The sequence below is a fragment of the Carex rostrata genome, chromosome 35, assembly GCF_964058835.1.
Source record: "Carex rostrata chromosome 35, lpCarRost1.2, whole genome shotgun sequence".
Classification (NCBI taxonomy): Eukaryota; Viridiplantae; Streptophyta; class Magnoliopsida; order Poales; family Cyperaceae; genus Carex; species Carex rostrata.
In genome coordinates, this window is record NC_135952.1 from 1,399,579 (window position 1) to 1,425,358 (window position 25,780).

A 25,780-nucleotide genomic window follows, 5' to 3' on the forward strand; every position below is an offset into this window, starting at 1 on the left:
TCTGGAATCAAGATCATAGATATTCGTAAAGTAACCCAACTTTTGAGTTTGGACCCGGATTAAATGGATTCTGATCGGACGATCGGAATGAAATCTTCATCAACTTTAAGGATCCAGAAAGAATATTTCCCCATCAAGCAAAGTGACCTCGGATCCTCCCGGTACCGTAAAAGCAATTATTTTAGAACTACTAAATCTATACCGTTCATTTAACTTTACACGTATCTCAAAGCATAAATAATACTGGCCCCGTCGCTATCCCCTAATAAGCACCGGCTCCTAGTAAATCTGGAATGTTGTTTTAGTAATTGTGAAATTTACGGTACCGGGGAGGAGATGGATTCAAAGCAAAGAGCGACAATTCATTTGCAAAGTGAACCTTCTTTATTTTATTCCTGCCATTACCAGACTTCACCATCTTGCCTTTGCCTCCTTCTGTGGTAGAGCGACCGATGCCTTCCTTGTTACCACAACCTTTCAACAGTGAAGAGATATCCCTCTCCACTGCCGCTTTATTACCCAATTGGGTTGAAAATGAAGCAACAGCAACAGCAAAAACGAAATTGCTATTGCTCGTCTCTTCTTCTTCTTCTTCTTCTTCTTTTTCATCATCTCTTTTTCCTTTGTTCGAGTATTAGCAATGCCCGATGAAGGGGCTCTGGAGCACACGCCGACGTGGGTGGTGGCGAGCGTATGTACGGTGATCGTCGCCATTTCTCTTGCCGTGGAGCGTTTCCTCCATTTTCTTGGCAAGGTCAGTTTTTCTCAGTAGCCCCCTCCTCACAAGAAATATAACTATATTTTTTATGAATTAAGGGGGAATTTCTTGTATCCCCCCTCAAAAACTTCAAAATTACGTTTTCCCCCTCTAAAATTCATAATGTCATATTTACCCTTCTAAATTTTAAAAACTCACAAATTTACTCATTTTGTTAACTTTCTATTAAAAACTCATTTTAATAGAAAATATGATGAAGTATAATTCAGTATACTCTGATTGGTCGATTTTCGAGAGAAAATATGATATTATGAATTTTAAAGGGAGAATATGTAATTTTCAAGTTTTTGAGGGGTATACATGAAATACCCTCATAAATTAAGTACAGAAATCAAGATTTAATTGGTGTTAGCAAGTTTAGAATATATGAGAAACATAAACAATACTAACAAATGAAAAGTTATGTACAAACCACTGGCACATTAGTGTTTCCCCACAAGTTCTCTGAAAAAATTGGAGAAGAATTTTAACAGAGCAGCGCTGGCTTCATGCAGTGCACAAACCATATGAAGAACTGTTCGATTCTATAGTCTGTGCGCTGCATGAAGCCAAAACTACTCTGTTAAAATCTTTACCTGAAAAATAAAGAACAGGAAGGAATCAAAGAAGAAAAGGAGAAGAGTGAGGTTGTAGGTTTTAGACTCATGGAATACCTAATTTTGGATTGAGCAAACTTTGGATGTGGGTTTCAGTGAATTTGAGAAAGTGTTGGTTCATAATGTTAGCGGCATGGTACAAAATTGGTGCATTTAGGACCAAAATTGGTACTGTGTGTAAATTTTGTGAAATAGCTTGAACTTCATGGTGTATGAGTTGGTCAATGTTACTATAATTTATTCAAATTTATGATGCTTATATTTTAGCCCATGATTAGTAAATTAGTTAATCATTTTTTTTTAAATGTGTTTCCTTAACAATTGATTGCAGTATCTCAGGCACAAGGGGCAAAAAGCACTTTCTTCTGCCTTGCAGAAAATCAAAGAAGGTCAGTATATGACTATATGTATCCATGCCCTATAAACACAACAAATATATAATTTTTTTTTTTGTGATTGTATTAAATTTAATCTGATTGCACTTTGATCATGTCAGTTTATGTCCAATCTTACGCTGAATGTAACAGTTGAGATTAAATTGAGTCTCGGTTGGTTGTCCTTTTGTGTGCAGAGTTGATGCTCCTAGGGTTTATCTCCCTTCTATTGACGGTCTCTCAAGGTTTAATTACTAACATTTGCGTACCCAAAAGGATTACTTCGAGTATGTTGCCATGCAAGGAGGAAACATTAACCAAATCTTCAAATGAAGCTGGCAATAAAACTTGTGCAAAAGAGGTACAAAATATGGTCTTATTGATAAACTATTGAGAAAAGGAAAAATTATTTTCAGTTTTAGGGGTTATTACTAAAACCCATACCTTTTAAACAGTTGTTGCACTGGCGGAACCAAATTGGCAATCTCTCTCTCTCTCTCTCTCTATAAGCCATGACAGGCATTGTGAGAGGTCCAATACTACATCTACATATTAAATTTTATATTTCAGGGAGAGGTGCCGTTGTTATCTTTGGAGGCATTGCATCAGCTGCACATATTCATTTTTGTATTAGCCGTTGTACATGTTGTTTTCTGTGCCACGACCATGGTTCTAGGTGGCGCTAAGGTAACATTACATTTTCAACCTCTTCTTTATATCCAATATAGTACGGTCCTTTCCTTTTGCCAATTACACATATTATTGTACTATAATCATTTACATTTATACCCAGGGGCGGAACTAGATTTTTTTTTTTTTTTTTTTTTTTTTTTTTTTTTTTTTGCGGGGGGGGGGGGGGGCTGAAACGTAAATTGTATAATATGTGAAAATACATTATGTGTGGTCACTGGGATTTGAACCCAAGTCTCCATAACTACTAAATGGAATTCTAACCACTATGCTACAAGCATACATTTAGCATTTCATGAGGGGGGCTAAACTATATAAAAACTTAACAAAAATGACAATTCAATTAACTATACATAGATCCGCCCCTGTTTATAGCTAGCAATGTTTACTTTTGCATCTCGCACAAGTTCCTCAATTATTTCCAACCATTAAAACACTGGTTACTTGCATTATAATCCATTCAGGCAATCAAAGAAGCAAACATTATAATATAAGTTGTGGCTAACAAATTGCAACACTGTTGTATGATGAGGGGCCTAATTTCAATATTCAGAAGGACTGTTCCTTGACCTAATTGTACAGATATCATGATTCTGTTATTGCAATAAATGTTTTTTTTACTTGTTTTTGTTTGCAAAAAAATAAAACTGAGTGAAAAATAAAAAGGACTTGCACTTCGAATATCTTAACTAGTTCTTTGAGTAATATCATGCTTTTTTTTTCTTTTCTTTTTTTATAGATCAGAAGATGGAAGCGTTGGGAGATAGCAATCCAAAATGAGAAAGAAAATCGTAGTCCTTTTTTTTTTCAATTTGCTTATTGACCTTTAAAAGTTTTAAACTGAAAATTAGTTGAAAGTCATATCTGCATTTTCGTCATTAACTCATTCTGTTTATTTGAAGGAATATAGGCCTAACGAGTGCTATTCTTTGTTTTGTATGCTGTCACTTCTTTGAAAAAACAGCTGATCATCATCAAACGTTTATTGGACGTGCCGGCAATTTTTGGAGACGAGCTGCTGTAGTTAGCTGGACGGTACCAATCTAATTTTACTCTTGTTTCAGTTCTCTACCTCATGTGTTGAAATGTTGGATACTATAGTGTATGTTTGGTTGTGGAGTAAAGTTACTCTGGATTAAATTCCTTACTCCAAGAAAGTGGATTAAGTTAATCATGTTTGGTGGTATAACTTAGGAGTAACTATGAAGGGAGAGAAATTTGAAATATGAATGTTAGTCTGGTGGTGGGATCCACATGGGAGTAAATGTGGATTAATTTACTCCGCCTGGAAAGGGGGGGTAACATACTCCAGATTAACTCAGATGGTACTCCAAGTTACTCCTTCAAATTTGCTTAAGGGGTTTACTCCACCACTTACTCCAGTACCAAACATGCACTATATGTACAATATGGAAGTCTTATATAGACACTTCGTAGATCATCCTTGGTATTATTATGTTACTGTTTCATACTGTTCAGATATTATATATATGCTAATATATGTTAAAATTTAACAGATTGCATTCATGAAGCAGTTTTATTCATCTGTGAGTAAGTCGGATTACAGAGCACTGAGAGCTGGTTTTATATCGGTACGGAGTGCCATGACATTGTATTTTTGCAATTCAAACTCATTCTAAATATTAAGGGTAAAAAGGTAATTTTATTCTTTGTATTTACAGAAGCATTGTTCATCAAATCCAAAATTTGATTTCCACAAGTATATGATGAGAACTCTCGAGGATGATTTCAAGAAAGTTGTTGGCATCAGGTATCACTTTATGACCCTCCAATAGAAGAGTGGAATAACATATACATATATGATATATCTGTTTACTTATATTTGTCCTTGTATTTTTAATTTCCATTTTTCTGAGTCAATTATGTGCTTGATGGGGGGTTTATTGCTTCTTTAACCTAATTCCAACCTAAGCAAGCATTTCCTTGTACCAGCATATATCAACTGATTACAGTCTGATATGGCAATATGGCATACTTAATTTTTGTACCTGTATGGAACATGCAAATGCAAAATATGTTATATTTGTTACCTAAAACTTAGTCTCTACATTTTACAGCTGGTATCTGTGGCTGTTTGTGGTCATCTTCCTTTTGCTTAATGTAGATGGTACGAACATGTCTAAAAGATATCATTTTTTATTTATATTTATATATTTATTTATTTTTGCTTAGTTTTAACAAGACTTCTATTGCAATGCAGGATGGCACACTTACTTCTGGTTATCTTTCTTACCTCTCATTGTAAGTAAAAGATAAAAAATATTACTCGTAGAAGGTGCTTCCGGTGCACACAATTTATTGAATTTAAATGGGAGTTCATAACAATAAAAAAATGTTCTATGCATATAAGTGGTTGAATATATCTGCTTTGGTGAAGTCAGCCAATAATAATTACCAAAGGAACAATTTATAAGTGGTTGAATATATATATCTCTTATTTGCAACTAACAATTTAAAGATGACTAAATTAGTACCAAATTTTAGTTATCTCAACCACATTTGTGGATGAAAATTGCATGTTCATTTGTGTTAAATGAAGAGAAGTCTTAGCAGAGTTGTAAACAAATTCCAACAAAAATAATGGAGATTGACAATCATTTAACAAAAGTGTTTCTTTTTTTAAGTTTGGGAAGAGTTGAGAAGACTGACTAGTAATGCTGGAATTAACTGCAGCTTCTTTTAATCGTTGGTGCAAAACTAGAACACATCATAACCAAAATAGCACAAGAAGCAGTTGAAGGAAGTTCCAATGAGAGAGGAATACCAGCTGGCCCACACATCAGACCATCAGATCATCATTTCTGGTTTGGGAAGCCAAAGATTGTGTTGTACCTGATCCATTTCATTCTCTTTCAAAACTCCTTTGAGATTGCCTTTTTCTTCTGGATTTTGGTACATTGTTTTATTAACTAAAAATCTAATCCCTTTCATAAAGGAAATAAGAATAGTAAATAGACCAATTGAACCTGCTTGTTTTATAAGTTTTTATATTGTTGAAATGTAAATTCAAATAATTGGTTTGTATGCAGACTACATATGGCATTAACTCGTGCATCATGGAGAGCATTCAATATCTCATCCCGAGACTTGTTATGGGGTGTGATCTCTGATCTCCTGTATATGTATATATATATTTTTTTTTCCATTTAATGACTCTACGTTTTATTCATTTGCAAGTTTTAACTATTATTTGAATTGACAGTGTGCTCATCCAAGTGCTTTGCAGCTATAGTACACTTCCTTTGTATGCTCTTGTCACCCAGGTATGTATTACATATTCTGGTAAAATTAGGCTATACAGCCAGTACCAGTTTGGCATCTGACATTTTGATTGGTTACTTATCTGGGGTTTAATTGGAACACAAATACCAAATAATTTGTACTGTACTTGTTTAATACCATATTGGTTGAGTTTGCTGCCTGTAGAATTAACTGGTTCAATACATTTTGGGTAAGCTGGAAACTTCTTAAAAATTACATTTTGCATATCAAGTGAGGCTACTGTACTATGCATAGCACATATCGATCCGTACTATGGATCAATATCCATTTTCAAAGTCGAAACAATTGATCTGAACCGGTCAACATGATCTCCATATGAAAATGGACTTGCAAATCAAATTTTACATTTTTTAGAATTTCTTTACTATTTTTTTAGATAGGTAGAAAACTACTTGATCTAAAGATTCTAGACCATTCAAAAGCAGTGATTTTCTACCTATCTAAAAACATACTAAAAAACTTCTAATAAATGTAAAATTTAGTACATTTTCATATGAAGTATGTTGAATAGTTCAGATCCATTATTGGGACTTTGCAAACGAAAATATTGATCCATAGTACGGACCAATCCGTGCTATGCATAGTGCCATGGCCTCACTCTTGCATATCATTTACCTTTGGAAAAACATTTGTTTAAATATGAATACTATTAAAATGTTAGATGGGTGACACGTTCAAGGAATCGATATTTGCCGAGTCCACCATGGATTCAATTCACGGCTGGGTTAAAGAAGTCCGACACAAAAAAAAGAAACTAAGAAGTCAATCCTCTTATCTCATGGGCCCCACTGTTCAGTGGAACTCTGACCTTTCTTTCGGCTCAGAAGTTCAATTGGAGAGAATGGAATCGGCCTGTGGAGAGAGTTCATGTAATGCATGGCAACAATCACGAGACTTAGAGGATAATGCTTAGTAGTTTTAGGTGGCATTCATTGTAGATAATATATTTTCTTGAAGTTTGTACAAAATGTGATTTGATTCTAGCAAATAAAAAATTTAATGGCTACTAATCAAATTTCAATAATCAATTTGAAAAAAAAAAAAAAAAAAACGAGTGACTTTGTATGAGATTTACCCCTTAAATGGCATATTATAATCAACTAAGAATGTGCAGATCTATTGGGCCGAGAAAGTTAGAAGCAAGCCCAATAATACCACACCGATAAAGCCCAAAATGTACAGAATTAACTAGAAAGTATTACTTGCCATTTGCCAAAGAATATTTCTGAACTGGTAGAATATAAATGGATCTCTCCATTCCGTGGACCAAATGGAGAGCATAAACTATATACTCAAATTATTCCATGAAAGTATGAAATCCATGGAAGAGACGAGATGATGCTTTCTTTTCCTTTTTGGAATAACTGGGGTAAGTTTTGTTCTCTATTCCCCACACAGCTGTGGATCCTGACCCTATGTTCTGGTGCAAATTATTCTCCTCTATCCAATTTCATGGCGACAAATATTGAACCTATAGAATAATATATCTATTTATATAGCCATCTTTTCTGTGAATAATTGTGCATGTCATGAGCTGTTCATGGGAACCTGCTCTTCATTCTCATAAACAACTGGAGATCTCCCTTTTTGTAAGGTTCCGTTTATTCGGAGTTTGCTTCAGAAGGCGGGTGAGTTTGAACTGTCTCTTCTTCCTCGTCTTGTATGTCGAACAAGCGTTTCAATTCTTCTATACACATCACTTCTCTTATATATGTCTTCCCAAACTATAGACCAAATTAATGTCAGAGAGATATATATTTCAGAACCTTGTTCATGTCATAAACAACTTTGTTGGCTATGAATTTTAAATTAACAGTGTTATCCTTTATATATTAAAATTTTTGTAAGTACTTATATGTACCCTTTTAGCCTCTTTATAAAATAAAATTACACTACAATAACTTATTCAGCTCATCCAATCTCAATTTCTTAGTTCCGCCCATGTCGGGATTTGAACATCAAATCGAAAATGAATATTACCTGATTTGTAGGAAATGGAGAGGAAGTATGTACAATGTTTATATAGGAGAGCAAGGCACCTATGTCTATATGGGGTGCATGGGTGGGAGCTAATTGTCCTTACGTCTTAGTTCAGTGGACCCCTGCCTTTCTATAATTCAATTCTCCTCCATCAATTAGAATTTTTTTATTTTTTTGCTATTTATAATTATAATGGAAATGATTCACATCTCCAGAAATATGACTAGTCATTGGTTGAAAATTCAGGTTGTATGATATAAATATAAAAGTGCATGATATTGAGCAATTTGTTGGAGCCACATTTTTCTAGAATTTCAGTCTAAGAAATCATGGTAATATGCATATTACAAATCGACTTGTGCTATGAATTTATATATCTGTTTTTGAATTCTAAATAGTCAATTTGAACTGCTCAATTGATATATGCATATGAAAATATACTTGCACACCAACTTTTACATTTTTGAGAATTTTATTTACTATTTTATTTAGATAGGTAGAAAATCAATTGATCGAATCATTCTTAACCATTCAAATCTAGTAATTTTCTACATGTTTAAAAAAAATTATAAACTTTAGTCTCCATACACATTTTCATATGAAGATCATGTTTAATGATTCGGATTAACAGTTTGAACTTTGAAAAATAGAAATATGGATCCATGCTCCATAGCTAGGGTCAATCTCTAATATGCATATATATATATATATTACCATGGCCTTACTCAAGTCTTAATTCAATATTTTTATATAATATTAATTATGTTGAAAATTTTAAACTTTTTGTGTAATCCATACATATATAATGTACTGTTTGTATTATACAAAACCAGTTATCCATTGTATTGCTGATTTTTAAGCTCTTGATTATATTGTTATTAAAGTGAACATTAATGGTTGAACATAATATTTTTGAGTCCGCATTATCTGCATTAACTCAAAAGAGCATCTTTTAAGTTAACCCTTCTCGGCCGTTTAATTTTAAACAGAGCCAATATAGCCACAACCTATAATTCAGGACTCTTTAATATTAGTGTAGATCTTGTCTATACGGGTCTTAAAGCGCATCGGACGTTCCAGAAACATTAACTCAAAAGATTCTTTATTGAGTTAATGCAGACATACGAATTCAATATTTTTGGAGATGTTAAGATATCTCATACACACCTGCAACAAAGAATGAGAGAACACTGAGACTTACACAGAGGTGCAGAGAATGGTGTTTTATTATATATATATTAAAAAAAAAGAAAAAAACAAAGAAGAAATAATACAGAGAACAGATGTGATGGATGAAAGGGAGTAAAGGATAGTAAGCAAAAAATCTGGCGAAGAATCATTGGTGGATCTGATCACAAGTCAGAGCAGCTCTCTGATCCACAGACGTGCAAGTGATTCCTCTTGTTGCTTCTTTTACCTTTCTATTGTTTTTTTCAGACCTCTAGGGAGATAGAAAGTGCATGTCATACATCTCTATTAGTACCTGTAGTTATATATATATATATATATATATATATATATATAGGCTGTGGCTAATTTGCTGCCGGCAGCATTTCTGCCGGCGGTGCTGCCACTGTTTTTTCTATTTTTTGATGTTCAAACGACAAATCTAAACCGTTAGATGTTTAATCTATATTATAATCTACTTGGAGACCAAATTTTACATTTTTTGGAATTTTTTTACTATATATTAAGCTGGTTTGAAAACCGCTGATTTCAATGCTGCAGAAATTTACTGAAATCAGCGGTTTTCAAACCAGCTTAATATATAGTAAAAAAATTCCAAAAAATGTAAAATTTGGTCTCCAAGTAGATTATAATATAGATTAAACATCTAACGGTTTGGATTTGTTGTTTGGATATCACACGGCTAAATATAGCCCCGGCAGCACCTCTGCCGAAATGCTGCCAGCAGCAATTTAGACAGACCCTATATATATATATATATAGAGAGAGAGAGAGAGAGAGAGAGAGTTAGACTGGGGTGCTATGGATAGCATAGTGGCCTGTATGCTACGGCTCAATATTCGAGTTTTCAAAATCCAAACGGTCAATCCGAACCGTTCATCTTATTCTCCATATTAATATCTGCTTGGAGACCAAATTTTATAATTTTCTGAATTTTTTTACTATTTATTAAGCCACTTTGAAAATCGCTAATCCAACGGTTTTACTGTTTTGTGCAGCCACCGTTGGATCAACAATTTTGTAAAATACTTAATAAATAGTAAAACAATTCAGAAAAATGTAAAATTTGGTCTCCAAGTAGATATTAATATGGAGAATAAGATGAACGGTTCGGATCGACCGTTTGGATTTTGAAAACTCAAATATTGAGCCGTAGCATAGAGGCCGCTATGCTATCCATAGCACCCCAGCCTAACTCTCTCTCTATATATATATATCTTCATAACCGCTAGCTGCAAGTTATATTTATCAGGCAATATATATGATGATCCCTTCTAATTTCATTGAACTATCAACCTGAATATAGAAATTTCAATCGAATACTATATATTGTGAATATATAAGCAATTCTTCTTGGTTCATTTATTTCGACCAATATTTTATCTTATAAAATTCGAAAGTACGTAGAAATATGTTTCTGACTTTCCCCAAACACTACTTAAGATATATATTATAATACGAGTAGAACTAGGGTGCTCCTAAGTTCATCAAGCCCCCTTGTGAACTCAACTCTAAAATCATTTTAATTGTCTTCAAACTACGAATCCAAATCGTTGAAATCCTTCTACTTTACGAGTGATGTGTCGATATGTGAAAATTTTAAATTTTCGAATTAATTTTGTATAGAGTCAAGTGGTCAAAATTAGAAAGTTCATAAATTAATTTTAATGCATTCATTTTTTGGACGTCTTTTGATCACTTGACTCTATAAAAAATTAATTCGAAATTTTAAAATTTTCGCATGTAGACGCATCACTCGTAAAATAGAAGGATTTTAACGGTTTGGATTCGTCGTTTGAAAATATTAAACCAATTTGATAGGTTTTAGAGCTGAGTTCACAAGAGGGCTCGGTGAACTTAGGAATACCCTAGTTCTACTCTTATAATACAATCCGCTTAAGAGTATTTATATATTTTATTCAAAAAAAAAAGTATCTATATACAAACTGTTAAGACAAAAAGAATCATTCTTCGTCAAAAAAAGAAAAGAAAAAAAAACAGAGAGCACAACTGAACTGAGATACTAACCGATTTACGGTGCGTAGAACCGTAGAGCATCTCGGCATCTCCATTAAAACTGCCTCATTTCTACCATTCAATCATTAAAGAAATAAATGCAGTATCTCTTCGACAGATATCATCTCCAGTCCATAAAATTTAGAATAGCATCCCTTAAGCATTGTTAGAAGGTAGCAATGTAGGTAAAACTGGAGAGCATATAACCCATGGTGTAGAATACTAAATATGCTCTATCTTTTTTTCTCTTATATATCTTTGGACAACCAACCAAGCTATCCTAGTAGGTTTCTTGTGGCACACTTCATCAGATGATATATCCAAATGCATGATCAAACATTTCACCGTGTCTGTACATCCTTATGCAGATTATGGCAGTGTATATCACATGTGATATAGATAGACTGAAAAGCAAGGTAATGGAAAGAACACACAGAAAGGAAACAATAGGGAAAAGCATCCAGAGAGGGAAGTGCTTAAATATAATATTGTTCCAATTTATATATATAAGTTTGCTTTGATTATTATGAAAGATTTTATACAGATCAAGTGGTTAATTAATTGCATCAACAACATGCAGTTAATCTCAAAACAAACATTTTAGAATTTAAGTTATCAATGTATCTATATATAATAGCGGAGAAAAGGTTTAAAATAATTAATATGGACTGCTAAATCTCAAAATGGTTATATAAAAATTGTCAGATGTATATCACAAACAATTATATTTCAGAAAGAAATGTGAAATTATGCTTGAAATTTAAACATATATGCTTTGGGAATTAGATTTCAGACATATTTTACATTTTTTTTAAACAAAAATATTATTATTATTTTAATCTGGACATGAGACATTCTAATTTTTCCAATTGTATTATGAAACAAGCAACCAACAAGTAAAAAGTGCGAGTTGTATGAAATATTTTGCTCAGATGTGTGCACCATGACATGTCTTTTTTTTTTTTTTTTTGAATATTCACCATGACATGTCACATTGATGGAAAATAGAGACAATATATAGGTGCAAAATCATTAATGAAGCTCCTTGGATTGGTTAGAATAGAATGGTTCTTTCTGGCAGATCATGAGCATTCTCATGTCATGTCAACTGTTGCAACAACTTAACATGATCCTCTCCTACAAGCGTTTTTTCATTATATATTAGCAATTTAAACACAATATAATCAAGGCTAAATTTACAACCAGCAATGATATCATTATTCTAAAATTTATATAAAATATAATGAAAGATATTATCTTTTAATTATATATGTTTATTTTTATGTGAGATGTTGCAGATTTATAATTCAGGACGTGTATGCAAATGATTTTTGAGTATTTTGTACGTCTTTTTTCTAAAAGAAAAATTATATTCTAATATATTATAATTATATTATATTTCTTAGTTGCCATATGACAACCGATAGTACTGTATGGTAATTATTTTCCAAACTAACAAAATTTTGACTAAGGAACACTTTTGAAGTAAAATTATAAAAATGCAAATTTATATACAACCTATCTAGCTAATTACTAGCTAGGAGACACATCTATATTTTATAAATTTTAGTTTGTACATCAATAAAATTTAGGGTTAATTAATTAATTGTTATTATCTTTTTCATGTTGAGTAGGTGATCAATAGGTCATTAAAATATAGAAGAGAGAGATCACTTAAAAATATGTGATAATCTCATTAATATAGGCATTATATTTAAAGCTGTCTATGCCATTTTCCTAAATATTCATTATTACAGTTTCATTACAAAATTAAATTAAGTTCGGGATTTGTTATTGTTTGTAAATATATATCATGCATCACTGACAGTTTCATATAATAATTGTCAATATATGTGAAGCATCAAATTTTCATATAATATTAATTCCTTTGCACATCACACACACAATTATATATCCCTCACTATTTTTATTTAAGAACTCAAATATCAAAAGGACCCAAATGATTTTTTTTTTTACTTCCAATTACTTCCAAAAAGAGACTTAAATGGTTTGTTATGCCCATCCTGCATTGCCAATATCTGACAGGGTTAAGATTTTAACAGGGCAGTTTTGGCTTCATGCAGCACACGCACTATAGAATCAAAACAACGCTACATATGATTTGTGCACTGTATGAAGCTAAAGCTGCTCTGTTAGAATCTTTACCCTAACAATCTGACACACAAATCGTTTCTCTGCGTTACTCAGGCATTACAGATTCTTTCTTCATAAAAAAGGTTTGTGCAACTAGCTGTCAAAAGTCATTATTCTCCCTTGTAAACTATCTGTAATATTCTACTTGTTGAGAAAGATATATATAGAGAGAGAGAGAGAATCATGCATCGATGCATTGACAGAAGAAATTAAAGAAGCATGCAATGCAATGCAAATGCAGGATCCCAAAGAAATGGAATTGGTGGGTGTGTGTGTTGGCTTTCCAAAAGGGAAAGATCTTTTTTCAGGGGAAAAAGGGAGAGGAACAACATTGTTAGAAATCCAATGATTTTGTTTGGGAGTAACAAGGGGACAAAGGGGCAGGATTTAAGGTTTAGAGAGAGCAATTGGGATTGGCTGCCCCTCTTAAAAGGCACAGCTTACCACTTAATCTGGGGCACAAAGCACACAAAACACGGACCAAACTGCCCCTAATTATAATTCTTTAGTAAGTACGTACCTTCATATATATATATATAATAATATCCTCTACAATTAATAATAAATTAAGTATCTCCAAGGATTATTATTTTTTTATTTAAGAGAGGGGAACATGGGCAATAGAATGTTTCAGTTGATGTAATAAAGTTTACTAATAAGTAGCATTATGATATTTGTCAACATTTAATAAATTACACTATGTCTGTTTCTTTTAGGTTGTCTAAAATAAAATAAAATTTTGTGTTTTTGATATTGTTCATCTAAAGTAGTTGTCAAATAGTATGTTTGGTGATGAAGTTCATTTCCCTGTGGAGAAATGTACAAGAGGGATAAAAAAAATAGATATTGGAATTGATTTGTCTATATTAAAATAAAATAATATAAAAACTATTTGTGGAAGAGTTCATCCTCTCCACATAGACTGTTGAGTTATATTGCTTGAGAAGATAAGGTGCATTTTTTTTAATTGTTGGGATATTATAAAAATAGTTAAAAAAAACTATCTTTAAATACATATTAATTAAATTGCCACGAATTGTAAAAATTTATCAAGTAAACACTAAAGGCTTTAAATATTCAGACAGTGATATATATAGGAATATGGGCACAAAAAGCTAATAATGAATTTTTTAAGGATATTAATTTACCTCTTCCTAGTTATTAACATTAAAGCCAGGATAATTTTACATTTTATGCTTGATTTATTCATTTCAAGTAAAAAAATAAAAATAAAATAACAATCATGAAGCTATTTTAGAACATAATTAAGCTTGATAAAGGTGGAAGGTAGGGGCAAATGCATATATACCTGGCCCAAGAAAAATATCTAATTGTTTTTCTCTATATATAAGTGAAAGAAAAATGTAAGATTATATAATATAGATATGTTCTTGTAATGCAAAATATATGTAAGAATATAATTGGGCACTCTTGAAATTAAGATGTGTTGTCTCATCCAAAATATAACTCCCATCTCCATGGAGAGGAAAAATAAACATATATATATATGCATGCATGCTTAATTACTATCATTACGATGCCTTAATTGGGTCAAGCTTTACATGCATCTATATATATATTACTCTTTATATACTTTCCTATTATATATAAGATATACATGCAGTTGATACAATAGCTAGAAATTAATTTGGAAGTATGAATCATTGCTGGAACTGCATATTGTACATGGATGCCTTACTTGAAGAAGACAAGATAGCATCTCAAACCCTAGATGCCGCCTTTGCTGGATAAAAGGGCAAAAGGCCTTTGCATAGGTGATCATTACCCTCAACAACCCAGCTCAACTAGACCCTTATAGTGCATCATTACATCTAACTAGTGTGCTTAACTAATTACCTGTCTCTATAATTACAGGTACGGGTCAATTTAAAGATCTTAATTAATTAGTTAAACTTTTGTTGTGATTTGTAATAGTTACCCGCCCAGCATATGCATTAATTATTGAATGAGTCTATGGTACTATGCATATTACGATTTGGCACTGTGCTACGGCTCTATATTCGAGTTTTCAAATCCTAACGGTCGATCCGAACCGTTCATCTTGTTCTCCATATTAATATGTGTTTGGAGACCAAATTTTACTATTTTTTTAGATATTTAGAAAATCACTTGATCTGAAAATTCTGGACCATCCAAAAACAGTGATTTTCAATAAATTTAAAAAAATAGTAAAAATATTTCAAAAAATGTAAAATTTAGTCTCCAAACACATATTAATATGGAGAACAAGATGAACGGTTCAGATTGACCGTTAGGATTTGAAAACTCGAATATAGAGCCGTAGCACCGTGCCAAATCGTAATATGCATAGTACCATAGACTCACTCTTAATTATTTTATATCTATGAGGTTTTAATTAATCTCTAGTAATATGAATTGCTTTGTCAAATGTGCAAGGCAAAATTGATTATATGCCTTGCACATAATTCAACAAGTTAACAACATTTTTAGTAAGATATTAGAGAATATATCTTCAATGAACTTATTAGTTGAATCAAAATTTCAAATTATATCATATGCCATTTTGGTTCATAAGTATACATATAGGGAGAGATCTGGAGGGAGGATTTGGTGCTTTTGTGTGAAATAAGAACTATTTCTTAATTCACATTTATATTTCTTATTTTAAATTTTAAGTAGTCGTTTAAACCGCTCAACATAATCTCTGTATAAAAGCATCATTGGAGACCAACTAAGACATTTTTTTATTTTTATACTGTTTTTAAGAAAGCTAAAAAATCATTATTTTTCGAAGATTCGGAACTATCCAAAAACAACGATTTTGTATCCATCTAAAAAAACACAATAAAAAAGCAAGAGAGTGCGAGTAGATATATCAGAGTATAATATGCAATGCTTTTTTTCATGCATGTTGAATTAACAAGAGATTAGGGCCCTCGATGAAAATAAATACATAAAATGAATAGATACCTAGCGAGCCACTAAAAATATATAATTAGTGGTGATTAGAGGGAATTTGTTAGAGAGTGCAAGTAGAAACATCCATTAACATTAAACTAAGCAACAAGATGTCATGGTCATGATTTCCCTCTCTATATTTTTATCATCTTGGTACCATGGACATGAATAAATTAATGAAAATGCTCCGGGAACACACTTGTTGTAACACTTTTGTAATACACAAGCTACTATATATATATATATATATATATATATATACTTTTAGAGCACTCAAAATAAATTTTGATTACATATATCAGAAATTTTCTTTTTTCTTAGTTTCTTCTTTGTGCAAAAACGATAAGTTTAAAATATTACTTTCTCAGGAAAACTTTTGCAAGAGAATATACTTCATATATAAATTTCTTTTCAAGAATTTTGCTAAAATTACAAGAAAATTAATGAGATAATTGATTAATGGTCTCAGATAGAGATATTAATTACACTTGTATGCTTCAATTGCCTACAATTTATCTCCTTTATTTTATTTTATTTTGCATCTACACCACTCAAAACAATGCAAATTTATCAAGTAATCTCATCAAGTCTAGAATTATAAACAATCCTATTATTAATTGCAGGACTAAGAATAATAAAAAAAATTCACAAGCCCTAAAATGTGAGGATATCCCCAATGTCTTGCACTAATTGATGCACCTATTGCCAATGATTTTTTTAAACACAATAGGGATATATATATAACTGTTTCTCAGAGGCAAATGGGGGCAAGTTGGGACAAATTAACTTAGGAGCATTTGAACATTTTTTTCATAAACAAAAACTGGGTGCCATTTCATGATCTCTCACTGATACAAAGGACGGAAAAAAATAATTAGTCAAGTTGTCGACTTTATTAGGCATGAAAATATTAAATTTTACTTCAAATTAATTTCTCCTCATATATAGCTTACTGTACATGCAATTGCATGTCTGATTTATATGTAAGACTTGAAATATATATGAAAATCAGAAAGTGTCTCTTTACATAGGGATATAAACATATGCTGCAGCAATATTTGCATATAATTAACATGTTAGCCTTTTACATATGTTAATACACGAAGATAAAATAATTAAGCAACACTATTAAAAACAGAAGGAATTAAACAACTCTAACTTTGTTTTGAAGTAGACCTTACTTCAAGAATAAAGAAAGAATAATATAGAGATAGAAGGAACACGAACTAGCATTGGGGAGAGAAAATAGCCATTTTTCCTGTGACTTGTGCCTCGCTGCTTTCAAAGCCTCCCATGCAACGTACGCATATAATAATCTTGGAATATTCTAGGGTTTCTGATCAGTTAACACATTTATTTACCTTATAACACCATCATATATGAGAGCAAATATGACAGAAATGACAAATTCAATTAAGCACAAAAAAGAATATATGTAGCCAGTGTACTCTAACATATATAATATGAAGTGAATCCAACAATAATACAATATACGTACCCTTCAAATTTTGCAGTAAAATTTGCCAAAAATAAAGATTTGCTGATAAATAGTACTAACCAATATATATAGTTCCACCAGTACATTGTGCAATTGCATGATTGCATTAACAATCAAATCCAGAGTAGTGTTAGGCCCTAATAAGCCTAAGAGCTATGTATACTACCGTTTGTACTCTTGTTCATGCTACTTACCTAATTAATTGGCCAAATAACAGAACTACAAAATTTCAAAAGAAAACCCTACAATTTCACATAATAGAACAGGAATAATAATTAGCCAACTAACCAATTAGACACGATCAATCCACATGTCATTGCCATGAAGAGACTGAGAAGAGAGGCCTCGTTTGCCATCCAAGGAACAAACCCTCTCTTGAAACATGCAATTGGTAACCTTCCGACGGGTAATGCAAGCGGAGGAGCAACCGGGCTTGAGAAAGAGAGTACTCACTTAGTCTGCGTGGTGTAAAACCACTCTCTCTCATAATTACATCCCATCTCTCAAATCTCATACCACCGGTACCTCGGGCAACACCCGCTGGGGCCAATGCCTCTTTTATCTCTTCCCCAAGCCACCTCTCCTCGACTTCTCTTCGATCAACACTGTTAGGTGGAACTGTGGCCTCTAAGGCCTCAAAAACCGCAGTATAGTAATCCAAAGCCTCAGAGAAAACACTAAAGAAATCTTGAGGGTCTGAAGCTACTCCGAGTTCCCGCTCAGCAATTGTCACCACTGCGGGTCCCATAGCACGAACCGTAGCAAGGAACTCATGCAATTGCCTCTCGTCACGATCGCCATACAATAGTTTATGCATGAATAATACACAATTTACTATTAGCACCTCTCCATTTTCAGTTGAAGAACTGGATTGATGCAATTGCATTAGCGAGGAGCCCAAATTGTAGGAGGGAAGATAGAGAGGATTGAATTGAAAAGGGAGACCGAGGGACCGTGCAAAAGCATGCAATCTGTCGGCAGTTCGTCTGAGAGCATTAACATCACCACCTGCACCGGTTATACGTACTGATGGTGGACCGGTGTCTCCTCGATACCCATGCACAGCAATTGCTTGTAGAAGAGGAGGCCACTGAAACCCATGCGCCGAGTCCAAGTCGATTATGTGGACCCCACGATGACCGTCAATCGCTTCTAATATGGCTTGGTTTGCTGTTAGATGAGCAAACCGAAGAAACGGCGTGATTTGGTTGAAGGCCAAGTATGCTGGTTGGACCAACTGCGTGCTGCACTTGATCATGCTAGTACTAGAACTTGAACCAGCATTCGAAGATTCAATGAGTTGGATAAGAGCCTGTGCAAAGTGGTACGCAACTCGGTCAGACGAGTCACCAAGTGGAGACACGGCAGAGATGAGAAAAGATGCAATACGAAGGGCGGCAGTGCGGTCGCCATGGTGGATCAGCTCGGCGCAGCGTATGAGGACTTGGCGAGGTGACGATGATGTCGGAAAGAGGTATTGACTTGTTGGGGTTGGTATGAAAGAGGTGGTGGTGGGATTAGTAGTAGAATCTTCTTCTTCTTCATGGGATTGGAGAGAGGAGAGCATAGTTGGGTCAAGTTAGGGTTTTGAAAGAGAGAGAAAATGAGGGGGAAGTGCAGGAGGAGAGAAAGAGAGAAGGCATGCATCTCTTGTCAGGTTTAAAAGGAGGGGAGGAGGTTGAGGAAGCACATCTGGAGGTGCAGCAGTAGCAGGAGCGCCTTCCTTGACAGGACATGATCTGTCCAAAACTAAACAGATGAACAATTTTAAATGCTTATAAGAATATAAGATAGAGAGATAGAGAGAGAAAGAGAGAGTAGTACTAGTACTAGTAGTAAGTAGGGAGTGGCAGCTGATCTATTTAGAGTTATAGATGCACTGTTTCAATCAAACAAAAGCTAGGTGTCTGAGTGTCTCTCCTCTCTCTCTCTCTTCATCTTATCTCTCTGAGAAAGGATAACTGTGGAAAAAGGAGATGTGGATTATGCGGTTCTTGTCCGTATCCGCATGGACTTTGGTGCCTTAGAGGGGAGAGAGAGAGAGAGGGTTTAGAGAGATATGAAACAAGCTAAGATGGGGTGATGTGATCAGGGACTAAATGAAGGGGGTCAGAGGAATCTAAAACATTCTTAGGATTTGGTGATGAATAAGAGGTAGTTGTTAGTAGTGACATAAAGAGTGGAGAGAGAAAGAGACTTTGGTTTTTTGATGCTCTTGTCATACGTAGTGATAATAAATTTTCTATATGGTCAATTTATACTATTGCCAATAGTTGGGACCATAGATAGTATTATTTCATTATTTTATATATAATTTTATGATATCTATGTTTTTCACATATATATCTTAATATATATTTTTTTTCTTTTAGAGGTACATGTCAAAATGTGAAAAGGAAAGGGGAAAGTTTGGTGAAAGAGTGGATACTATAAATATATATATGATCTGTTAGCAATGGCAACTAACAATCTTTCAATAAAAAATGTGTGGTATTTTTGGAAGTGGTCCTTAGCAGTTTAAGTACCTTTTGCATTTCTTAAGATAATTTTTTTTTTAACATGTCGTTTACCTCAAGTCGAATCGATGTAATTTTTTTTTTAATTATAAGTTGATATAGATTAGATATAGACAAGAGTCACAAGACAGAACACATTGTGTCATGCATCTGCCAAGGTAATTATTTTCTATTATAAAAATACAGTTATGCTAAACAAGGCTAGTGATAATGAAATTACATGAATATATATATAGCTGGTTGAAGCGTTTAGTAAAATGTACCATCACTATGGAAAGAATCATTAGAGGCACCTTTAGGCTAGAGTACTCTAGCTAGTGGGTATAAATGAAAAAATATCCTTAGATTAATTAATTAAAAACACCTTTTTTCTTTTGTGTTTCTACACATGATGAGAGGTGGTTTTTTTAAAGAGAGTATCAGGAGATCCTTGCCTAGTGCAACAGTAGTACTCTCTTTGGTGTTCTCTTTTGGTTTTTGCACACTTCGACACTTTCTCTCTCTCTCTCTAAAGCAATACACGCAAAGCTTTAAATAGAGTGAATAGAGACTACTCACAACACACATCCAACTCAATTCATAATTCCAACTTTCCTCTTGTCTCTTTGTGGCAGCCCTTCCCTTCTTCATCCATCATCTAAGGCATGGCCCCCTCACACAATTAAGTTCCTTGCTCTCTCTCCTTTCTACCTTTATGTCAGTCTCCAGAAAAAATTTCTACCAGGTAATTAAAAAATTATACACCTAACCAACTACTCTTATAACCCATGCATACAAACACCAAGATGCTGCACATATGCATTCAGTACGGTGAATGTATGTATATATATGTGTATATGTGTATATATGATATTTTTATAGTTTGTTAGGTAATGAGCTTTTTAATTAATGTCCATGAATGGATTTGAATTTTTAATCCTGAAAAAGATTTAAACAAATTAAAGTTAAGCCTCCATATTTCTTCTTCAAAAAAATTAAAGTGAAATCATTTTTTTCATTTAGAGGTATTTTGACTCTAGAAGACTAGAACTATACTATCTAATCTCACTAATTTGAGTTTCTAAATTAGAGCAATATTACCATGTACACCCCGTTTTAAGAAACAAAATGTAATAATTAATTTTGACTATTAGATAAAAAAAAATCTAAGTGAAAGGAATGTGGTTAATTGACCCCATTATTTTTTAAATTTTTTGTACTTATGTATGATTTTCTAATAATTTAGAGTAAATATCAAGGTATTGTAAAATTGGATCCCATTCTCCATAAAAAAAAAAAGTATACAATTGACCACCATATATTTGACCTCCATAGTTTAAAAGTTTATGCCTCTGACACTTGTATAGAAAGTGTTTGAATTTGTACTACACGTCCATTCGAGTTCAAATCACGCATGCACACCAACATGACACAAACACATCTAAACCCGATACGAGCAAGTCCTCTTGTCATATTATGTAGCTGGTGTACGTTGTCGTATTTTTTGACTACCGATGCCACGATCGTCAAATAAAACACGGTTCGAGAAAACCACTGACCAAAGTTGAAGCCGTGGATTGAGTCTATTGCGATAATGACATCACCCCGTCCAAATCGATAATCCATTTCTACCAACAAAGAGTCTTCATCACATTGCCATGTCATTAGAGAGCCTATCGTCACCGACCTATCGACATAAATATCTGTCGGAATATAAATCCTGATACATTTTTGTGTGTCACGGGAAATTAGAGTAAGAGTGGCGAACAAGGTAGACGATTTGCTTACTTTCAGTGTAATATTTAGGCACTCTTAAATTAAAGAAATAGTAAGGAAAATGAAATATGTTTTTAAGGAAACATGTATTAGTTAGGAAAGATGAATTTAAGCAGGATATATTAGCAATCAGATTTATATATGAGGGTATGCTGCCCAGAAAAGTATATACGAAAATATTACTATGTAATTCTATTCTAAATTAGTAAAACAAAGTGATGGAAGAGAGCTTCATGAGAGTGATTGTGTTCATGTTCTTTGTTATACTGTTCTAATAATTTTGTCAATGTCGACAACTCAACATTCTTGCCTTTGGTTACATGCAACCCATCAAGTTTGTGGATTGCCTCCATACAATACAACATGTCTTCGAGTACAATGGTGTCCGATGAAGAGAAGATCATCATAGATGCTAGTCGTCTCACCAAGCATGCTTTAATATGGTGGAAACTGGCATCAACTCATACTGTGAGTCTATGACAAGCCAAACAATGTTTGTTCAAGATCTCCTCGTGTCTATTAGAAGTTCCTACCTGATTTTTATGGGTGCTAATTTCATCATGATAACCTATAAATCATCCTAACTTCAAATTAAGATGTGTCTAATGGCTAATTAATGAAATGCAAAAGATCATCAGATCGATTGGTGAAAGCTTTCGTTCTAGCTAGCACGTACTCCTGTGTTTCGACGAGATATTTGATCGAGTGTCATGCCCCTCCAATGTGTATATAGGTGAAGTCTTAGATTAAGCATGATATCTCTCATGGAAGAACTTCTGTACCTATGATAAAGAGTTCTATGCCATTGTTCGTGGATTGAAATATTGGAAGCAATTCTTGTTTCCAAAAATTTCGTTCTCTAACCATGACACTCTAAAGTATATCAATAGTATAGTTAACACAATGTCAAATTCCGACATGCCAAATGGGTTGAGTCATGTAGGAGTATACACTTTTGGAAGAAATGTAATCTAGAGACCAATTTGATATTTTTGGAAAAATCTTATGAGAAAGTGAGTAGTTTGATGTAAATGCAAGTTTAAGGACTAATTAATTAAGTTGATTAAAAAAAGTGAAGATCAAAACCTAAATTTTTCTTTTAATTGAGGCCAGATTTTCAAATTATTAGAAACTAATTAATATACCCAACTATAGCAAATTAATTACTCTCGATAATATATGTTTCTTGCCCCCCCACTATTAATTAATCTAATAATATAAGGATCACCTCTATTTAAATTGGCCAAAATTATATTTACGAGTAATTAAAAGGCGCGAGCACTGATTAATTAAAAGGGTTTCAACAAGTATATATTGAAAACGTTAGATTAATTAATATCATTTCGAAAAAAAAAAAAAAACCATCTAACAAAATGTTCACACACGTAGAGAAATAATGCACAGTGAAAATATACTTTTTGTAAGAAGCAAAATAACACTAGGAATAAAGTATGTAGAATTTCATCAAAATAACATTCTATTTGTCCGGTCAGGTAAAAACCGGCCATACCTATAATAGTTACTAAGATCCATCTACCATTGTGTGAAATTTTTACATATGTATCTGTGTCCATATATATATTATATAATATTTCATACCTCTAATAAATGAGGGTAAATAAGTGATTTTAAATTTCTGTTGGGAAGAAAGAGAAAGGAGAGAGAGAGAGAGTAATGAACACTCACATCAGAGATAGAAAGCAGGAGCATGAGGGTACAAGGCAAAAGCAAACAAAGAGAATATGGCAGTAGAGAGGGGCATTTTGGTCCAATTGATGGAAGGTCTCAGCCCCAGGTGCCCAATCAGGTAAACATAGCAATCATCATTACTTCACAATTCACCTGCACGTCAAGTTTATACATCAAATGCCATTAACTCTTTAACAAACGGTACAACTTAAAGGTATATATATATATATATATATATATATATATATATATAGCAGTCTATTTAATTTCATATATGACGAATAAGAATGTAGTTCGTTATTTTTTTAAATTAGATCAAGATAACCTATTCATGCCAAGTTGCTTACCTTTCTGCACAATCATACAACAACATGCATATAAATTAAGAAGATATCAGTGCCTTATAAGAAAGAAAGAAAGAAAGAAAAAATCCTAGGTTCACTTAGGAGAGAATGGTATATTTAAGCTAGGTGATATATACACCAATTAATTAATTAATTAATGTTTTGATTCCTCCAATGATCAATATAAGTTATATACTAACAAACTTCACATAACTCATTTAGAAGATGCTAGCTATGCAAATTAAATGAATAGTATTATATATATTATTACTATGCAAAGCATATAGAAAGGAAAAATTATATTCCCTTAAATAAGCATATTAAATTACACATATGAAAAATGATTACCTGACATTGCATCCTTATTGTAATATTTTTTTTCCCTGAATTTATAATATAGTACATTGAAACGGTAATACATATATATATATGGTAATACTTAACTAAAGATTAAAGTAGCTAGATTAGTGGGCATGTATATATATATCTCATTTCCATAATAATAAGTTAGCAAAACAGACAACTAAAGCCCTCATAGAATTTAATATGGACCAAAATTAAATTTGTACTTCAGTGATGAACTATATTAAGGTCTGTCTTGGAATTTTTTTTTTTATTGGTTAATTTTCAGATTAATTACAAGATGTGGCCTCCCATAACAGTATATATACCAGAAGGAACTTAGTTAAATTGTGAGTGATTTTATCTGCTCAATATATAAAAAAAACATAGTTGCTTGAAGATATTCATAATCATAGGAAATATAAATGTCATGTACCAATCCAACTGAAGAAATAAAAAAAAAAAAATCTACTTCAAAAGAGAAGAAACAAAAAAATTACAAAATAATTATCCTAAGCTGCACGTGTACGGCTGCACCCAAACAGCCTCTAATGAAATCTTTGTAACACCCCCCCCCCCCCCCCCCCCCCCCCCCCCCCCCCCCACACACACCCACACACACACACACACACAACAATCCTCCTCTCTCTCCCCCTCTTTCTGAATAAAGATAATCCCATTGAAGATAACAAGAAATGGAATCTCAATAGTAAACCGGAAAAAGAGAAAAGTGGGAGAGCCGCAAGGAAATAAACAAGAGAGAAAAAAGAAAAAGAAAAAAACTTAAATTGTGCAAATTCCATACCTCCTGTATTAAATGCACCGATTTGACAGCCACAAAAGTCCAATCTCTCTCTCTCTATCTCTCTGTGTCTCTGTGAAGGAGTTTATTAGTTCATCAGAAAAAAGACTTATTTTGAGATTAGTTATGTAATAACTAATAACACACACTGACAGATCCTTAATTTTGGCTTGGCCGACCAAAACAGTCCATCAGTAGAAGCCAACTTTTCATATTTTCAATTAAAATACATCTAATTCTCTCCAGTTGTAAGGTGCCTTTTGGTTCACAAGCCTCTCCAGTTATAGTTAGAATTTTCATATCTTCTGTGCTACTGCAAAATATAGAATTAAGTTCTATAATATATATAGGGGAGCACTTTAAGATTCTTGCAAAGTTGTTTTACAACAATTATATATATGGAATCTCTTGTTAACAAATTAAAAGAAAAAAAAGGAAAATTGTATGGCTCTACTTCATTAATTAGTGCAACTAATGTTATTGTAGGTAATCCATTAGATTGACATTGGTCATTTAAAATCAGAAAAAAAAAAAAAATTCCACCTATATATTGTGAATAAGATTTGGATGGTTCAATGTATCATAATAAATTAATAATAATGATAGTGGAGACAGATATATATATATATTAAGAGTTAATTTTTGCATTGGATGAGAATTCAAATCCTTTCTATATATTTATTACTTATAAATAACTATTGTTTTTTAACAATATACATGAGCAATAATGGTGTGTGTCATGTATTTAGAAGTTTTTGAAGAACATCAAGGAAATTGAGCAGTAGAAATTAAAAAAAAATATCCTTCATTTTTTA

The 25,780-nt window shown here is 32.9% G+C and overlaps 2 protein-coding genes across 3 annotated transcripts; one reads left to right on the forward strand and one right to left on the reverse strand.

Moving 5' to 3' along the window:
• Positions 1 to 413: 413 nt before the first annotated feature.
• Positions 414 to 6,974, forward strand: LOC144549424 (MLO-like protein 13). Its single transcript, XM_078298151.1, has 14 exons — positions 414 to 754; positions 1,706 to 1,763; positions 1,946 to 2,109; positions 2,319 to 2,435; positions 3,178 to 3,229; positions 3,403 to 3,473; positions 3,956 to 4,030; positions 4,121 to 4,209; positions 4,517 to 4,566; positions 4,660 to 4,700; positions 5,133 to 5,351; positions 5,489 to 5,556; positions 5,662 to 5,722; positions 6,403 to 6,974. The coding sequence occupies exons 1-14, from the start codon at positions 641 to 643 to the stop codon at positions 6,652 to 6,654; spliced, it is 1,431 nt and encodes a 476-aa protein (XP_078154277.1). The 5' UTR covers positions 414 to 640; the 3' UTR covers positions 6,655 to 6,974.
• Positions 6,975 to 17,556: 10,582 nt separating this feature from the next.
• Positions 17,557 to 25,070, reverse strand: LAS (GRAS family transcription factor). Of its 2 annotated transcripts, none has more exons than XM_078298368.1 (3): positions 24,969 to 25,070; positions 23,475 to 23,630; positions 17,557 to 19,256 (listed from the first exon to the last, which is right to left on the reverse strand). In XM_078298368.1, exon 3 carries the CDS (start codon positions 19,082 to 19,084, stop codon positions 17,831 to 17,833), a length of 1,254 nt encoding a protein of 417 aa, XP_078154494.1. In that variant the 5' UTR covers positions 19,085 to 19,256; positions 23,475 to 23,630; positions 24,969 to 25,070; the 3' UTR covers positions 17,557 to 17,830. The 2 variants fall into 2 exon arrangements, with proteins under 2 accessions (XP_078154494.1, XP_078154493.1); XM_078298367.1 differs by having other exon boundaries at positions 17,557 to 19,266.
• Between the last annotated feature and the right edge of the window lie 710 nt (positions 25,071 to 25,780).

Coding starts and splice junctions, on each gene's coding strand:
- LOC144549424 (XM_078298151.1), top strand. CDS start 641: ATGCCCGATGAAGGGGCTCTGGAGCACACGCCGACGTGGGTGGTGGCG. Junction 4,031..4,120: donor TGAGAGCTGGTTTTATATCG/GTACGGAGTGCC, acceptor TTGTATTTACAG/AAGCATTGTTCATCAAATCC. Junction 4,567..4,659: donor CCTTTTGCTTAATGTAGATG/GTACGAACATGT, acceptor ATTGCAATGCAG/GATGGCACACTTACTTCTGG.
- LAS (XM_078298368.1), bottom strand. CDS start 19,084: ATGCTCTCCTCTCTCCAATCCCATGAAGAAGAAGAAGATTCTACTACT.